Source organism: Ricinus communis, chromosome 10 (assembly GCF_019578655.1).
Source record: "Ricinus communis isolate WT05 ecotype wild-type chromosome 10, ASM1957865v1, whole genome shotgun sequence".
NCBI lineage: Eukaryota > Viridiplantae > Streptophyta > Magnoliopsida > Malpighiales > Euphorbiaceae > Ricinus > Ricinus communis.
Window position 1 is genome coordinate 9,672,052 of NC_063265.1, and position 16,575 is coordinate 9,688,626.

Below are 16,575 nucleotides of genomic sequence, written 5' to 3' on the forward strand. Positions count from 1 at the left end.
ATTATTACAGTTGTATTAAAGAAAAAATAAATCAATTTCTCCAAATTAAAATTTATAAAAAAATTAACAAAAGTTATTTGTTAATAATCATAGTTGACAATCATAATTGACAATCTATAGTTGAAGACTTTCGTGATATTTCACTTAAATTACATCGAATATGACTTTTGGTTCAATATTATTTTTAAGTCATAAATAAATAAAATAATTTATATTTTTACTTGTAAATAAATAAAATATAATTATTTTGACAAAAATAAAAAATACAGCAATGATTTACAATGCATTCACATGACTATGGTATCTAGAAGACTACGTTTTTCGATAACAATAATAAAATAAAGATTTATAAAATGGAAAATTAGGAAATATAATATAACAATAACAGGCTAACCCTTGAAGCGGTGAAAAGAAGACAAAAAAACTAAGTCTCTGTTTCTCTCTCTAACATATTGTTGTGTTAGGACTCTGCACAGCAGCCAGGCGCGCCTCCAACTCCAAGCTCCTCTTCCTCTTTCAACGCAACCAAATATATCTGGTATTTCTCTGCGTCTCTCAGTCTCAACGCAACCGAGTTTTTTTCATTTCTTCGTGCGTACAAACTGACACATGCTCGATTGATGCTCATGTTCCTTAATTATGTCTTCGTTTGTTTCTGCTGCTTCTTGTGTACTTGTGGATGTCTGCTGGGATTTTACTGTGGACGTCCTAGTTTCCATGTTAATCATGGAATTGTTTCCATTTAGAGTTATTCTACGTTGCACATGTGAACTTGAAACAATGCATCTAGATGGTGTTTTGAAAGTCTAGAATTGCAAGAATTCTCTATTTAATTTAATTGAATTCTATTTAGTAAATTTTCTTATTTGGAAAGTTTGTAGTTGCTATAAAGTTCAATTCCTTCAACTTTTGAAAATCAAGGGATTTGGGAAGCAAATGTAATTATGCCAAAGTGACATGATGTTTGCAACATTTCAGTTGAATTGAACTCTCGCAAATGATTCATTCTTATTTGATTTAGATGTAAAACTTCAAGGATACATAACGGATTATGAGTTCAGTAGAATCCTGCATGAGATAATAGGAGTGAAATTTGAAGATTTTGATTTTAAAGTGAAGCTTTAGATGTGATCTAGCGAGGATGACAGTTGATGGAAGAGTTGCTTAACGCTGATAGGATTGTCATCGGTGTTAAAATTTGGTGCCAAGTGGGTGTTGGCTTCGAGTTAAGGATGTAATTCTTGTAAAGCCACTTATATTAGGAAGAATACTTGTTCATAAATTAAATGCCGTTTCTCTTCTGATTGAAGGGCTAATTGATTTATTTCTTCCTTTCTTCTTTTAATCCTATTTTGTAGGTGAATCCTTCATGGCTAAAGTTTCAGTTTGGCCCATCAAAGATGCAGACCTCCTCCTTGCTCTCTTGGGTTTAGAGAAATTACTGTTATTAGCAAGGTTCTTTGAACAAAAATACTAAATTTATGATATGCAAAATATTTTTGGGCCATAGGAGGTCATCAAATGCATGTTTATGCCCCAAATATGAGCATGCTTAGTGCCTGGTAATTTGGGTTAATACAGTTTAAAACCTGCATTAGCTGACATGCATTGGATACAAATGCAAGTTTCTGATGGCAGCTTTTCCAGAAACTGCTGCTTACACACTTAGGTTTTTGGATCTCAGAGTTTTCTAGGACTTATGATGTCAATAATCATCTTTATATATAAATTCATTTTTGCACCTGATCTGGTTGTCCTCCCTGATCATGCCTCATAATTGTCTATCATTAGAGTAGATGCTTGCATTTTTCTCTCGTTTTGGTTTTATAGGACATGCAGCATGTTGTAAGACTTGCTTGCTTCTCTTTTGATTTTTCTATCTTAGACTTTAGTTTCTTCTGGTGAATCTGTGCATTTACTTATCTGGAACCATAACATAGGATCCAATTTATATGGTCTTGCTAAGAGGATGGAAACTTGTGTGCCAAATGCTACTAGCTTTCTGTATTTGGATGTCCATCCCATAACTTTAAGATTGTTGGATGTCAATTCTCATCTCTTTCACCATTGTATCTGCAGTCTGGAGATTGCACATTGACTAGCTTTGCTGGCCTTAAGATATTCTGAAGCTGTTACTTTGGCAGCCATGGGAGGTACTTTCTCCAGAACTGCAGTAAATCTTATCTTTCCTCGTCAACTCATTTTGTTTCCAAATTCATCAAACCTTTCTTATCGTTTCAGATCCTGAAGCCCCACAAGAATTGGATCAGTCGACAAAACTCACTGAAGAAAATGAAGATGTAGATCTGAGAAAAGAGAGCGAGGAAGAGGTGGGAGAATGTGGTTTTTGTTTGTTCATGAAGGGGGGTGGGTGCAAAGATGCCTTTGTAGCATGGGAGAATTGTATCCAAGACGCAGAGAACAACAATGAGGATATCGTGGAGAAGTGCTTTGAGGTGACTGCAGCCCTGAAGAAATGTATGGAAGCTCATCCTGATTACTATGAGCCGATTTTGCAGGCAGAGAAGGCTCAAGAAGAGGAGGCCAAGAAGAGCTCACATGAAGAAAAAGGGTCTAACAATTCTGAATCAAATGTGACTGACAAGGGTCAAGAAGAGGAGGCCAGGAAGAAACCAGACGAAGAAAAAGTGCCTAACAAATCTGAATCAAATGTGGCTGAGAAGGAAACAGAGTAGGCTGGAACTTGGTAGGATTTACACTTTTGAAGAGGATACTACAATTTCATTTTTGTTGGTTCAACGGGGTTTTCCCCGGGAATGAATGAATGCAGGAATGCAGATAGGCTTATTTAAGAATTAACTTGCTTCAGTACTTACAGCAGTCTTTAAGAGATATTGAGCATCGGTGTAGAACTCTTGAAACTGAGAGAAATAAAAAGGCTCGGACACAGCCAACAAAACAGCTTTGAAGTCGTTTTTATTTTCATTCTTTTGAAACATTAAACACTTGTAAGTTTAAATGTGACAAAAGTAAAGCCACAACTTTTCACCTCGGAATTCGTGCATATTTTCTTACTTATGCATCAAATTTGAAAATTCCTTCACAAATCAAACATCTCGCTAGCTGAAGGCATACTGGTATTCTCAGATATTAGATTTCAACAGCTTAAACTGGGCAGCTTTCTGGGCGGAAGCTACGCATTGCAAAGCTGCATAAAATGTCTCATTCGTAGTTCTATCTCAGTTAGCGATGAGAGAAGACATGCTTCCTGTGGAGGTCGACATTTTTCTCTTTGTTGACTTATATATTGTATTTAATCTTAGCCTAGCTTGATAGTATTGTACTTAGTTTGTTTCAGCCGTTCTAGTTGTACGTAGTTCCCATATAAATTCGATTAGCTCATCATGTAATGCATGTTTTATAACAACTCTTATACAAGCAACAGAAAATTTCCAAAATATTTTATCCTCTCTCTTAGCAATTACCACATTTTATATGGTATCAGAGCATCGAAGCTCTCGATTTTAGGGTTTTTTCTCAAAAGATTTCTTCTGATTCATGTGCTTACAAGTTAAATCTGCATTCTTTAAGCTGGAAACATCAGAAACAATGGCAAGCGAAGCTGATATGGAAGGTGTTGTTGCAACTCAACGAAGAAACAAAGATACAAACGATCTCTACAATAGAGATCTTCTAATTCTTCAATCTTCAGATAATCCGAACTTGAGTTTTGTAAATAACTTACTTGGCATCTAATTACTTTGCTTGGAGCCGAGCGATGAGAGTAGCTCTAGGAGCCAAGATAAAGTTAGGTTCTCTTTTTTGTCTTAAAAGTAATATGCTTTGTTCATATTCGAAGGTGGGAGATTTCTGTTAATTCAAATGCGACAGGTTAAGTTAATTGCTATTAATTATACTTTAAAAGTGATAAATAATGTATTCAATTTTTTTTATATATTTTTATTATTTACTATCATAAAATAATATTTTTATATTAACTTTTACTGTGTAATTTTTTTTCATAAAAACTGTTTTACTATTTTTTTTAAATTTACAATGTGATTATTTTTTTATTTTTTTCAATTATTTTTAATTATTCTTTATTTTTTTATTGTTTTCAAGTGTTTTTATTCAAAGTTAATAAAAAACTTAAAATTAATTAAAACTGTAAATTTAAAAAAATTTAAAATATATTTTTAATGTTTAATACATTAAAAATTGAAAAAACTGTAAATTTAATAATAAAAAGTAGTATCATTAGGATTATTATTAACGGGTTAGAATATCATCCACAGCTTATTCGACACATAATGATTGTTCTTATTTCTCAGTATATATATACAAGTTCCTATTTCCTTCTTCTGATGTAGGCTGTTAACAATGAGGCCCAAGACCCAAGACAAGCCCAAGGTCCCTTTCGTTTTATATACATTACATCGTCTCTTCCACGGTGGAAAAAGAAAACCAGGAAAATGAGAAATTAAAAAACAAAGGATATTTTTCAAAAACCAGCAAAAGTGGATATACTGCCAGTCATCAACGAGGGATAGAGGAGCTCAAGGCTCAAGCTCTCCTTATTCTTACGAGAAAAGAAGATTTTAAAATTGATTGAATTGGATGGGAACTCTGACAAGCTGTAGTTTTAGCACAGTGAATTTGAGAGTCCGCTCAGGTCTCATTGCTAACAATTTGAGAGACAGGTTTCCAGCGTTTCACCTTGGAAACAAGAAGAAGAAGTTCTTTTTCTGTAGAGGGATTTCAAAAAGGGAGGTTTTTTCTTCTAATTTGAATATAATTAGGTGTTTTAGTACTTCTAATAATAATAATCATAATGATACTAATAAAAATTTAGATAACAACAACAATAATGCGAATGCGAATGAGAATGAGAATGGTGTTCAAGATTCCAGTGTCAAAACGGTGTCGCTTCAAGACAATGATGACCCAGCTGATAACCCACCTACTTCTTCTGTTTCTTCAACGGTACATACATACAACTCTTTTCTTTTTTAATTACGGATTATGCATTTTCAGTGCACGTATTTGATTGGATTATTTATTTTGGTAGTTCTATGCTAGAACTAGAGGCTTCCGGTTTCTTTGCATACATATATATTTTGGAACGGAAGTCCATTTTTCTGTACAAGCTTTCCAGTTTAGGTTAAGAACACAGATTTTATATTCATCCACTTGATAATGAATGCTGTATAAAACACTAATAGGTCTCTTTATTAGTGGCAACTTTTATATTTTTCAACTGTCAAAATAGGAGCAAAATTATTGTGTGTAATGTGCTTGAGTTCTGCATTTCCACATTTTAATGACCATATGCTAGGCTGGAGGGTTGAATAAATGCATTCTTCTGTTTCCATATTTTTTAAGTGCAGCATAGAGGTTCTTGAATATGGGAACATTATGCACATACTTACAGACATGCTTGTGTCAAATATAATACATAATGTATGGTTCTGATATATTAGCATTCTCCTTCAGCCACCACCAACTATATCTCCAGTTGGACCAGCTTACAACAACTTCCAAGTTGATTCTTTTAAATTGATGGAGCTACTTGGACCTGAGAAGGTTGATCCAACCGATGTGAAGCTAATCAAGGACAAGCTTTTTGGCTATTCAACCTTCTGGGTAACAAAAGAAGAGCCTTTTGGAGATTTTGGCGAGGGCATTCTTTTCCTTGGTAACTTAAGGGGAAAAAGGGAAGATGTTTTCTCCAAGCTCCAGAATCAGCTGGTTGAAGTCACTGGTGATAAATATAACCTCTTTATGGTGGAGGAACCCAATTCAGATGGACCAGATCCCCGAGGTGGGCCACGCGTTAGCTTTGGTTTACTTCGGAAAGAGGTGTCAGAACCAGGGCCAACAACACTTTGGCAATATGTGATTGCTCTTTTGTTATTCCTTCTAACCATTGGCTCGTCTGTGGAGCTAGGAATTGCATCTCAAGTAAGCTAATTGCTACCACATTTTTTTTCAGATGCCTGTAAGCATTCATTTTTATGTTTTTATCTTGTAAGTCCTTGACGTTTTCTGATACTTTACTCCTTTACTATATATTGATTTAATGTATCCTTGTAGATTAATCGTCTTCCGCCTGAGGTAGTGAAGTACTTTACAGATCCAAATGCCACCGATCCACCCGATATGGAGCTACTATTCCCATTTGTGGACTCGGCTTTGCCCTTAGCTTATGGTATTTTGGGAATTCTGTTATTTCATGTAAGAAAGTCTCCTATTAGTTACTCTCTATGTTTATGATTTATTAATTTTTTGAGAACTGTTATGGTGTCTGTCTTGTGCTATGCCTAGAAGATCCAATATGCCCTTTATCCTTGCATTTTTCTTCTCAAGTTATGTGGCCAAAAGATCATGATATATGTAGCCTATGTGGTGTCATATTTTTACTCAAGTGAAACTCCAATAGAACAACAAATCACAACCATAGTTGACAGCTAAGATAACAGAATATTTGGGCACCATATTATGCATGTTGACATCCCAATTTATCTAGGCTAGAATCTAAGTAAGCAATATGAAAATGTGGTTGTTTGGCCTAATTGGCATTGAAAGAAACTTCTGGTCTAAAAACTGCATCATGGGGATTTAGGAGTATGCTAGCAAACCGAAGGAAATTTTGAGCAAGCATATAAAATGTAGTTGTTTTGAGTGAAGATGTTGTGGTCCTGCGTGTCATTGTGCTTCTTTAGCATTTACTTTCAACCATCTATAAATTGATCATCTTCCAGTTCACAATTTGATGTCAGTTTAGTCTTCTTTTATTTAATATGCACCTTTTGTTCTTATTTGCAAGTGATGAAGCTGTGTTGCTTGCAGGAAGTTGGGCACTTTCTGGCTGCTTTCCCAAGGAAAGTAAAGCTAAGCATTCCTTTTTTTATTCCAAACATTACTCTTGGCAGCTTTGGTGCAATCACTCAGGTTAATTATATAAAGAAACTATAAAATATGGATCTATAATCTGTAGTTATTTATGCTGATAAAATTTTTAATTTTGTAGTTCAAATCAATTCTTCCTGATCGGAGTACAAAAGTTGATATTTCACTTGCTGGTCCCTTTGCTGGTGCTGCACTCTCTTTCTCAATGTTTGCTGTTGGCCTGCTGCTTTCATCAAATCCAACTGCTGCAGGAGAATTAGTACAGGTTCCTAGCATGCTATTTCAAGGCTCCTTGCTTCTTGGATTAATCAGCAGAGCCGTTCTTGGTTATGCGTATGTATCTCTTGTGCATCAATGGGTTTTCTTTAATTAAAAGAAGCTCCAATATAAAAATGAAGAAGAGATTTATGCTTTTGTGACTCTGATTTCCTCCAGTACTTCTCTAGCATATCTTGTCTGCAGAATTTTCTGAACAATTTGTTCTTGTGAATGTGTAGAGCATTGCATGCTGCAACAGTTTCTATTCATCCCTTAGTGATAGCGGGCTGGTATACTTTCCATCCTTGAGACTGTCTCTATTCTGTATTTGAAATATGTTTACCATATAAATCATTATGCTAGGTGCGGCTTAACTACAACAGCTCTGAATATGCTTCCAGTGGGGTGCCTTGATGGTGGAAGAGCTGTACAGGTACTCCTGTCACTCTCTTGACGTAGGCGTTTATTTAAGCTATTGTAGTTTCGCTTTCTTGAGTTCTATTTTACCTTATTGAGGAAGAAGGACTATGCTTTAAGAGCTGTTCCTGATATGTATGAACCATTGCATATAAATATGGTATAGTGATAGGGGTGGAATAAATTCATTCTGATATGAATTTCTAAAACAGTGAGATACTGATCTTAATTAGACAGATTACTCTGCAAAATTTGGCATACTTCATGGGTGCAAAATTATTCTCAATTTTGACATTTGCAATGTGATTTTGGTTCAAATCATCTAATTTGACGATTTTTCTTCTACAGGGTGCTTTTGGGAAAGGTGCACTAACTGGGTTTGGGTTGACAACTTACACGTTGCTTGGTTTGGGAGTGGTATGTCAAATCTCAATGGCAATGCTAGATCACTACTTGGTTTGGATGATAAAACCTTTCACACTCTTGCCTGGAATCTCTTTTCTGCAATTAAAATCTTTTGTATTCTCCTCTTTTCAGCTTGGTGGACCATTATCACTTCCATGGGGACTGTATGTTTTGATATGTCAGGTATGTCAATGAGCAAAAGTAAATAAAAGAAAAGGAAAAGGTTGAAGTATGGATGTTATATAGTTACATCGATCTCTAATTGCTATCTCACAATTCTTCTGATGATGTATGTTCAGAGGGCACCAGAAAAACCATGCTTAAATGATGTGACAGAGGTTGGGACATGGAGGCAAGCAGCTGTTGTAACAGCTATATTCTTAGTGGTATTAACACTCCTTCCAGTAGGGGATGAACTTGCTGAGGAACTAGGTATAGGTCTTGTAACCACATTTTAAAAAGTTGTTGTATAGAATAAAAAGCCAATTTTGACAAATATTGATAATCAAGTGATAATAAGAGGGGTGTTGATATCCGATTTGTATTAATCTCTGTAATTATTAATTACTATATTCTTTTTGTTATAGTTTCACCATTTATCATGTCTTGGCTACAAATTTCTTTTCTCTAATTTCTGGCTTAAAAAATTTGGGTCAAGATGCAATATAACAAAAGGGTTCAGCAGCTCTGCCCTAAAACAGAAGTGTTGCCTGTTACATTCTTTAGATACCAAAATTGTGAAGCATATGGGCAAATTTAAATATCTAGACAGTGTAGGTAAGAATTACCCTAATCACTTTCCATAGAAGCACCCATCCATAAAAAATCCATTGCAAGAGCTACTTCCCTGGTCAAACACGAAATCAGGAATTGAAGATAGCAGCAGCAAGAAATGAACAAGAAACAAGAAAACAATCAAAACCCTTTAATCCAATGGGCAAATCACATCCTTCCCTATCTAACACCACAAGAACTGTCAAACACCTCCTTAACATGCAAATCCCTTTTGCAGATCTCCAAAACAATCACTCTAAACCGGTCTCTAGACGCTTCCCAATCTTTCGAAAACAACAATCGAATTCCATTTCACAATCCACTGGGTAACATCCCGTACGCCTATTTCCTCTACACTCAATCTCACCTTCTCCCTTCCCAATCTCCTAAACGTCAATCTTGGGGTGGTGCCACGTGTGTTTCCTCCTCGCAAGGTGATGGTGATGGCATATTTAAGTGTGACTGTGACTGTGAAGGGTGTGAACAGGAAGATGATGCAAGTGGGGTTGATTTTGTTTTGGGATTGGAGGAGATGGAAATGGGGATAATGAGCGAGTGTGGAGCGACTTGTGAGTGTGGGTTAAAGTGTAGGAATCGGTTGACCCAGAGAGGGGTTTCGGTTAAGCTGAAGATTGTTAGAGACTTGAGAAAAGGTTGGGGCTTGTTTGCCGATCAGTTTATTTGTCAAGGCCAATTCGTATGCGAGTATGCGGGTACGTGCTCTTTCTCTACTCATTTACTGTAGTATTTGTTCAACTATAATCATAGAATCAAGCATTAAGAAAATCCTTTTGAGAAGCATGATGCTTTTTGAAAGATCTTGGTAAACACTGTTCTCTTGAGTTACTTAATAGATCTTCATAGTTCTGGGAATTGTTGTCAGAGAAAAGTGGGTACATTTAATTCCTAATTGAAGTAATGTACTTGGACAAATTTGTAGTCTCGAGACTCATGGGTAGTCTTGCTTTCTTTATTACGTTTCATGCTTATCACTTTGTTGTATTTAGTTGTTTCTTTTTTCCTGTGTTCTTTTTGTTGTGTCTGCACTTTGTTGCATATTATTTCTCAACGACATGGCATTTACTTTTTCTTTCTTTGGACTATTCCAGTTCATAATTGATTGCCTGAGATCATTCACATCGTCTTTTGCGCATCATTCAGATTGATCTTTGCTTAAACAGGTGAACTCTTGACGACCAAAGAAGCTAGAAGCCGACAAAAGATTTATGATGAGCTGACATCGACTGGCTGGTTTTCTTCTGCTCTTTTGGTTGTGAGAGAGCATCTTCCATCAGGGAAGGCTTGTTTGAGGGTGAACATTGATGCCACAAGAATTGGAAATGTTGCACGATTCATTAACCATTCTTGTGATGGTGGTAATCTATCAACAATGCTAGTTAGAAGCACAGGAGCTCTGTTACCTCGCCTTTGTTTCTTTGCTTCTAGAGATATAAAAGAAGGGGAAGAGCTCACATTTAGCTACGGGGAGATCAGGCTGCGGTCCAAGGGCTTGCGATGTTTCTGTGGCAGCTCTTGCTGTTTCGGAACGTTACCATCAGAACATACTTAATCCAAGAAAACAACATATGGTTTTGGCTTTCGAGTAGAAAAATATGACATTTCTTCAGTTGAAGTATTGAAAAGTCTTAGCCTTTTTAAGGTTAATTCCTGCCCTGTTTGCACACTTTGCCGTCTGATGGGCAGATCGCTTCCATATGTCAATGCCATAATTGCTTGGCTTGCGAATTATGTGTTATTTCAGTCAAATCTCAAGTGCAATTGTAGAAATTGGAAATATGCATGTATATCCGCAAGCAGGGTAATATGTGTCTTGTTTTCTCCTATCAAATATGTATGTATATCCAAATTTAGAAAAAAAGTGCAAGAGGATGAATTGCATTTGAAATTCTGTTATCATGTTCAATTGGGAGCTTCCGCGCATCATATGCTTTTGGTCTTCAACTTCCAAATTATCTTTCATAATACTTGGGAAGATCCTCATTAATGATATTTCAATATAACTTCTCATCATCTTAGAAACTGTTAAGAGGCTGACTTTCAAGCATGTAACTTCCAAGTAGTTTTTATTATATTCTATTGAAAATCAGGAATCTTTCACCTCTATTTGTGAAGTTGCACTCATTCAGGATATATTCCTAACTGCCCAAGAATCTTTTTTTATTTTTATTTTTATTTTTTGATTAAAAAAAAAAAAAAAAAAAAGAGAAGAAGAAGAAGAAGTAACATCCTTTAAATGACAAAAAGATTAGAATCACACACAAGGAGCTCTCTGTTTCCTCTCATGCTACATAACATAGGAAACCGATGCACGTCTGGGCCTTTGGTTTTTACTATCCCACACGCCACGGGCAGCACAAATCTTGTGCCTTCCCTTGAAGACAAACCCTTCCTCCTCATCCTCAACTTATAAAATCACCCACAGACCTTATTTACCATTATTGTATTACATCCTCTAAATTCTCCATTTATCTTAAAATTAATTTAACTAAACACCATTTATATAATTTAACCTACTTACTAACTCTCCATTTGCACATGCTCCTCGCACCCTCCCCATACACACTCCTTTGCATCTCCTTCCCCTTCTTACCAACCATCCATGATTTCCCTCTTCAACTATATACATACATTATATATGTTGCCTATATGTATATATAATATAAATGAACCGGTAGTGAGCCACATCCCATATATATATATATATATATATATATATATATTAGATATTTAATTAAGTATGAAAGGAACAAAACGAAAAAAAGAAAAGAAAGAAAGCTAGAAATAGCTTACCACATTCACCTTGCCAACCCCATCACGAGACTAACGTGCCCTCCTCCATTTTGTTTCACATATATAGCACCAACCCCACCACCTTTCTCTTTTGCTATAGCTAGCTCTCTTTTCTTCTTTTTTTAATTCTTGATCCTTCATATATATACACACCTCTAATGGCTGAGCCAGGACGTGATGCCTCCTCCGACACTCGAAGGAAGGGCATCGGGAAGCGTTCTTCGGTCGAGTGCCAGTCGGTTGCTGAACCAGCTCCACAGGTAACAGTTGCCGCTGCAGCTCCATGCGGTGCATGCAAGTTCTTGAGGAGGAAATGTATTAATGGCTGCATTTTTGCACCTCACTTCGGTTCAGACCAGGGTGCAGCCAGGTTCGCAGCGGTGCACAAGGTATTTGGTGCTAGTAATGTGTCTAAGCTATTGCTTCACATTCCGGTTAATAGGAGACATGAAGCTGTTGTTACAATATCTTATGAAGCTCAGGCAAGGCTATCTGATCCAGTTTATGGCTGTGTCTCCACCATTCTTGCGTTGCAACAACAGGTTCATTAATTTTTCTTATCATCTCCTAATAATTTGCTACTATAATAAAATTATGCCTTGCTCTTTCTTTGGAGATTTGTCACCAACAAGGACATGATACAGATATAATCTTGAAGCTGAAACTTTTGGAAACAGAAGTTTTCTAGCTAGAAGGGACATGATCATCATGACTTTCTTTTTCTTTTTCTTGATCAATATCTTTATACCAACTTTCTTAAACAAAAACGCAACAGAATGCCATTATTCACTACATACTTACGTTGGCAAAGGCTTGACTTTTAACGAATGGGACATTATTTGTAGTTCACGGCCACGTAATTGTGATGCTTGTGGCATTATACATATGTTTCAGTCACAAACCTTTTGGTCTTTGGTGCTTTTTGGACAGAGATGTGCAGTAAGCGTTACAAATGATATCAATCAATAATCCATTAATCAAAGATTATTAACAAAAAGTAGAAGAGGTTTTCAGTTTTCATCATCTATTATTGAGCTTTCATGAAGGAGAACTTTTATCTGTTCTAGCTCGTTTTCTTTCCATTTATATACCAAAAATTATAGATAAATGAAATATATATGTTAGTTTTAAATTATAAAATCAATATCAAATTATAAAACACTTATATATATATATATATATATATATATATATATATATATTAGTAACATATAAGTAAGAATTAGCTTCTAATGACACTTAAATTATTATTTTTTCCATTTTTGTCATCAATGTGATGCATCACACGTCATTCTATTTTACATCTAATTTCTAGTTTGTCTCCGAAAATTTTATTAAACTATTAGATATGTACTCCAATTTCTTAATAAGAAATTACATTAATCTCTGTGTAATAAACAACATATATAAACCTTGTTATGGGATTCATATTATTATAGTATTTGCATGATATATGAAAACAAAGACAAAGAAAGAATCGATCATGTTATATATTTATCAGAAAACAAATTGCATATTTCTTTTCCAATTATCAGAGAGAAACCAAGTTCAAAGTTAATTATTTCTTTTGTTCTTCAGTTTCCTCTTTAATTTCTTTCTATCATATGTAAGTAAGACCTCACGGGCATTAATGCAGGTAGCATCTTTGCAAGCTGAGCTTACAATGGTCCAAACTCAACTAATAAACAGTAGATTTGCAATGGCAAATGTCCTTCAAAATTCACAACAGCAGCAACAACATATTGCAATGCTTCAACCAGCCTATTCAAACAACTCATCAGCTTCTACTAACCTAATCAACATGAGCAGTTTCACCTCCAACTTTGACCTAGTAACTGACACAGCTCCTTCTTCTCTTAGCTTGGATCCTATCCAGCTTTCACGGCCATCTCAGGAAGACGAAGAAGACGAGGAAGAGAGTCAAATTCCAAGCATCTTTGCTGACGAAATACCTCACCGGAGATGAACCTTAGAAATACTCTCAAAGAGTTATATCCTTCATGCATGCTCTTATATATATTTCTCATGCAAAATATACATACACATATACATTTATATATCAGCTCAATATACAGTTCTCTTGTTTATTTGAAATATATACATATCAATCAATATATGTCCACAGATCCTTTATGTACAATAATATACATTAGTTTTGCAGGTATTTGATCACTGATATTGATGATTGCAGTCAGTATTAGGTTAACTGCAATGACCGGTCAGAATCATGATACATAGTCAAAAGGATATGAAATAAAATAGACTATTTTATAATTTAAAAGTAATTTAAAATGGAATTAAAAAAAAAAAACAACTATGATTTTCTTTATTATATTATATAAATATAAATTGTTCTAATTGTTTATGATTATTAGCTAAAGTTATTAATATATTACTTTTTTTAGTAATGCACTATTTTATGGAAAGAGTTGCATTCCCTCTCTCAAACATCAAACATGTCAAATAAATAAGTAAATTTTTGGGTTAAATTGATCTAAAAGGTAATTAAAAAAAAAAAAAAAAAAAAAGCCAAATGGAGCCTAACTGCAACGCTCAGGAGCCAAATTGAAGCTTATTCCATTTGTTTTTGAAGAGTTGATTTTCATGTTTGGAAACATGGAGTCTTTCATGGCTAGTGGTGAGGTTTGATCACAATTCCAGAAACGCGAGGCCTTGTTTCTTTCAGATGTACCTTTGTGATTGGAACAAATTATATATGAAAGACAATCAATTTTTCACAATTAAACAGAAGAAAATAGGAACATATGGGTATCTGTTTCTGAATTTCTGTTTTCTGTTGAATCATATTCATGAATGTGTCTTTGTGGCACGCACAGTATCCCCTTAGACAGTAAGAAAAACTATGATAGAATCCTGATTGGTAGACATCCTCTGTTACTAATCCTCCTTGCTCTTATCTTAAGAAGCCTTGAACATTGATAGCATTTGAATGTGTTATTATTCATGGGCATTGACTTCATATTACCTTATTTGTTTCCTTAAGCTCACTTTGTTGTGCTGCGCAGGTGTTTGGTGGGTTCTTAGTGATAGGTTTGGCATTGTTCAACATTAATTAAGAGCTTATCCAGATAGTATATGCTGCTTTTGTTGTCAAATTAATGGGTCTAGTTCTGCAATTTTGCTGCAGTAAATGAGCATCTCAGAGTTTTTTTCCTCTCTGAAACAATGTTTAGTGATCCTTTTTTATGGTTCATCGAGCTAAGATTTTCATGGGTATGGCTGCTGTTGTTGACAACCCAGATACTGTAAGAACCATGTGCTTTTAATGTTACTTTGTATTTACTATCTCAAAAAGGATTTTCTTTTTACCCGTTTTTAGTAGGTAAAATGGAGTCATTGAATTTTTCAATCTTGTTTTCTTGAGCACCTTAACTTATATTTTATTTCATTAAATCTTTATAATTCTATTTTTGGGAATAAAAATGAGAAGAATAAAAATAAAAATAATCATATGTTATATGGCTGACACCAATTGTAATGCTTGATTATTGCTAAAATAATAGTAATGTTCATTTATTATTATTATTATTATTATATGTAATAAATATATAAAATAACATATTTATAAATGATAAGTTATTATTTTATTTATATAGTCATCTGAATTAATTTTCTTCATTTTCTAAATGGAAGAGGGAATAAATGATTTTATTGATAGGATAATTTCATAATTTTTAACGAGACAAATATTAAAAATGAAAATTATCTATTTTAAAGTGATTTTTTTACGAATCAAGCGACTCGCTATATTTTTATATGACATGATTATAGATGTTGTTTTATATCTAAGAGAAATTTTTTTCTTTATTCTTGTTTGCTTGTAAACTTCTTTTCTTATTTTTATCTTTAAATTTTTGAAGAAAATGAAATTCTCATAGAAGATTTATAAAATATATTTACTTGGTATTATATAAAAAAACCTTTTATTTTCTTTGAGTAATATATTAAATTAAAAGATCAACTTAAAATAAATGAAGTAAAAACTCTTTATTTAAAAATAAAATATTTTTATACAAAAAAAATATATAAAAAATATATTAAAACTTATTTTCCAAAGTTTAGTTTAATTTTAAAAAACATAAAACTTGTATTCTATTTTTATTTAAAAAACACAGTATAAGCAAACATAATTTTTTTTATTTTCATTTGAAAACTCATAGAAAATTGACCTAGTTTCTATAAGTAAACACACCCATAATGGTTTACATATTTTAATATTATGAAACTTGCTAATATTATCTTAGCTTTAATTATTAAATTTTATTTTTATAAATATTAAATATTCATATTAAAAATTAAAATCGAATTAAAATTAAAGATTTAATATAAAATAATAAGAAAAATGATTTGTTTTAAAAGAATGTTTTATTATTAGAAAAGATTAATTAACTAAAAAATTTAATTTGAGAATACAACTTTAAATCTTATTCCTTAAATTTAAAGTAATATATCTAAGGCTAAAAACTTTTTAGAAGTTACTTTTTTTTATATATCTGAATTTTTCTTTCTCAAATTGAAATTCTTATAAATAGAAATTTCAATCTTTAATTATTTAAAGAACAGTATAATTGTCCATTTACGGCGAAATGTTGTGGCTGCTAATGCAAGAAGCTCTTAATTAGTTGAATGAGCATAACATTGATTAAAGAAAAACTCTTGATAAGTAAATTAAATTATAAAGATAAGTATATGGTTTAATATAAATATATATAAATTTTATAAAATTGAGTTAGCTCACACAATGGAGTTCATGAAAAAAAGAAAAAGCTTAATTAATTTAGTGACCGGAATTTCTCTCTCCGTTTCCTTTAATATGTCTATTTTAATTGTTAGTTTTCTTTCTTGGTTATTCAAGAATGGTGAAATTTCAAGAGTTAGTAAATTGTAAGAAATATGAAACCTCTTGAATATGAATATTTAATGAATTCATATATAAGGTGCATTTCTTGTTTAGACTTTGCTCAATAGTTCTTCATCCAAATACTTGTCTTTTATATTCATCCGGAACACTTCTCTTTG

At 33.5% G+C, this 16,575-nt stretch overlaps 4 protein-coding genes across 5 annotated transcripts; all 4 read left to right on the forward strand.

Moving 5' to 3' along the window:
• Positions 1–384: 384 nt before the first annotated feature.
• Positions 385–3,017, forward strand: LOC8286502. 2 transcript variants are annotated; one of them, XM_015723326.3, is made up of 4 exons: positions 389–538; positions 1,359–1,455; positions 2,080–2,153; positions 2,242–3,017. In XM_015723326.3, exons 3-4 carry the CDS (start codon positions 2,147–2,149, stop codon positions 2,694–2,696), a joined length of 462 nt encoding a protein of 153 aa, XP_015578812.2. In that variant the 5' UTR covers positions 389–538; positions 1,359–1,455; positions 2,080–2,146; the 3' UTR covers positions 2,697–3,017. The 2 variants fall into 2 exon arrangements, with proteins under 2 accessions (XP_002525694.2, XP_015578812.2); XM_002525648.4 differs by lacking the exon at positions 1,359–1,455 and having other exon boundaries at positions 385–538.
• A 1,380-nt stretch (positions 3,018–4,397) lies between these two features.
• LOC8286503 (probable zinc metalloprotease EGY1, chloroplastic) lies at positions 4,398–8,498 on the forward strand. Its single transcript, XM_002525649.4, has 10 exons — positions 4,398–4,944; positions 5,455–5,922; positions 6,055–6,195; positions 6,811–6,912; positions 6,992–7,203; positions 7,368–7,418; positions 7,492–7,561; positions 7,894–7,962; positions 8,083–8,133; positions 8,250–8,498. Exons 1-10 carry the CDS (start codon positions 4,579–4,581, stop codon positions 8,406–8,408), a joined length of 1,689 nt encoding a protein of 562 aa, XP_002525695.1. The 5' UTR covers positions 4,398–4,578; the 3' UTR covers positions 8,409–8,498.
• A 143-nt stretch (positions 8,499–8,641) lies between these two features.
• LOC8286504 (histone-lysine N-methyltransferase SUVR3) lies at positions 8,642–10,633 on the forward strand. Its single transcript, XM_002525650.4, has 2 exons — positions 8,642–9,437; positions 9,906–10,633. The coding sequence occupies exons 1-2, from the start codon at positions 8,843–8,845 to the stop codon at positions 10,292–10,294; spliced, it is 984 nt and encodes a 327-aa protein (XP_002525696.1). The 5' UTR covers positions 8,642–8,842; the 3' UTR covers positions 10,295–10,633.
• A 919-nt stretch (positions 10,634–11,552) lies between these two features.
• LOC8286506 (LOB domain-containing protein 20) lies at positions 11,553–13,621 on the forward strand. Its single transcript, XM_002525652.3, has 2 exons — positions 11,553–12,077; positions 13,172–13,621. Exons 1-2 carry the CDS (start codon positions 11,694–11,696, stop codon positions 13,499–13,501), a joined length of 714 nt encoding a protein of 237 aa, XP_002525698.2. The 5' UTR covers positions 11,553–11,693; the 3' UTR covers positions 13,502–13,621.
• Positions 13,622–16,575: the final 2,954 nt, after the last annotated feature.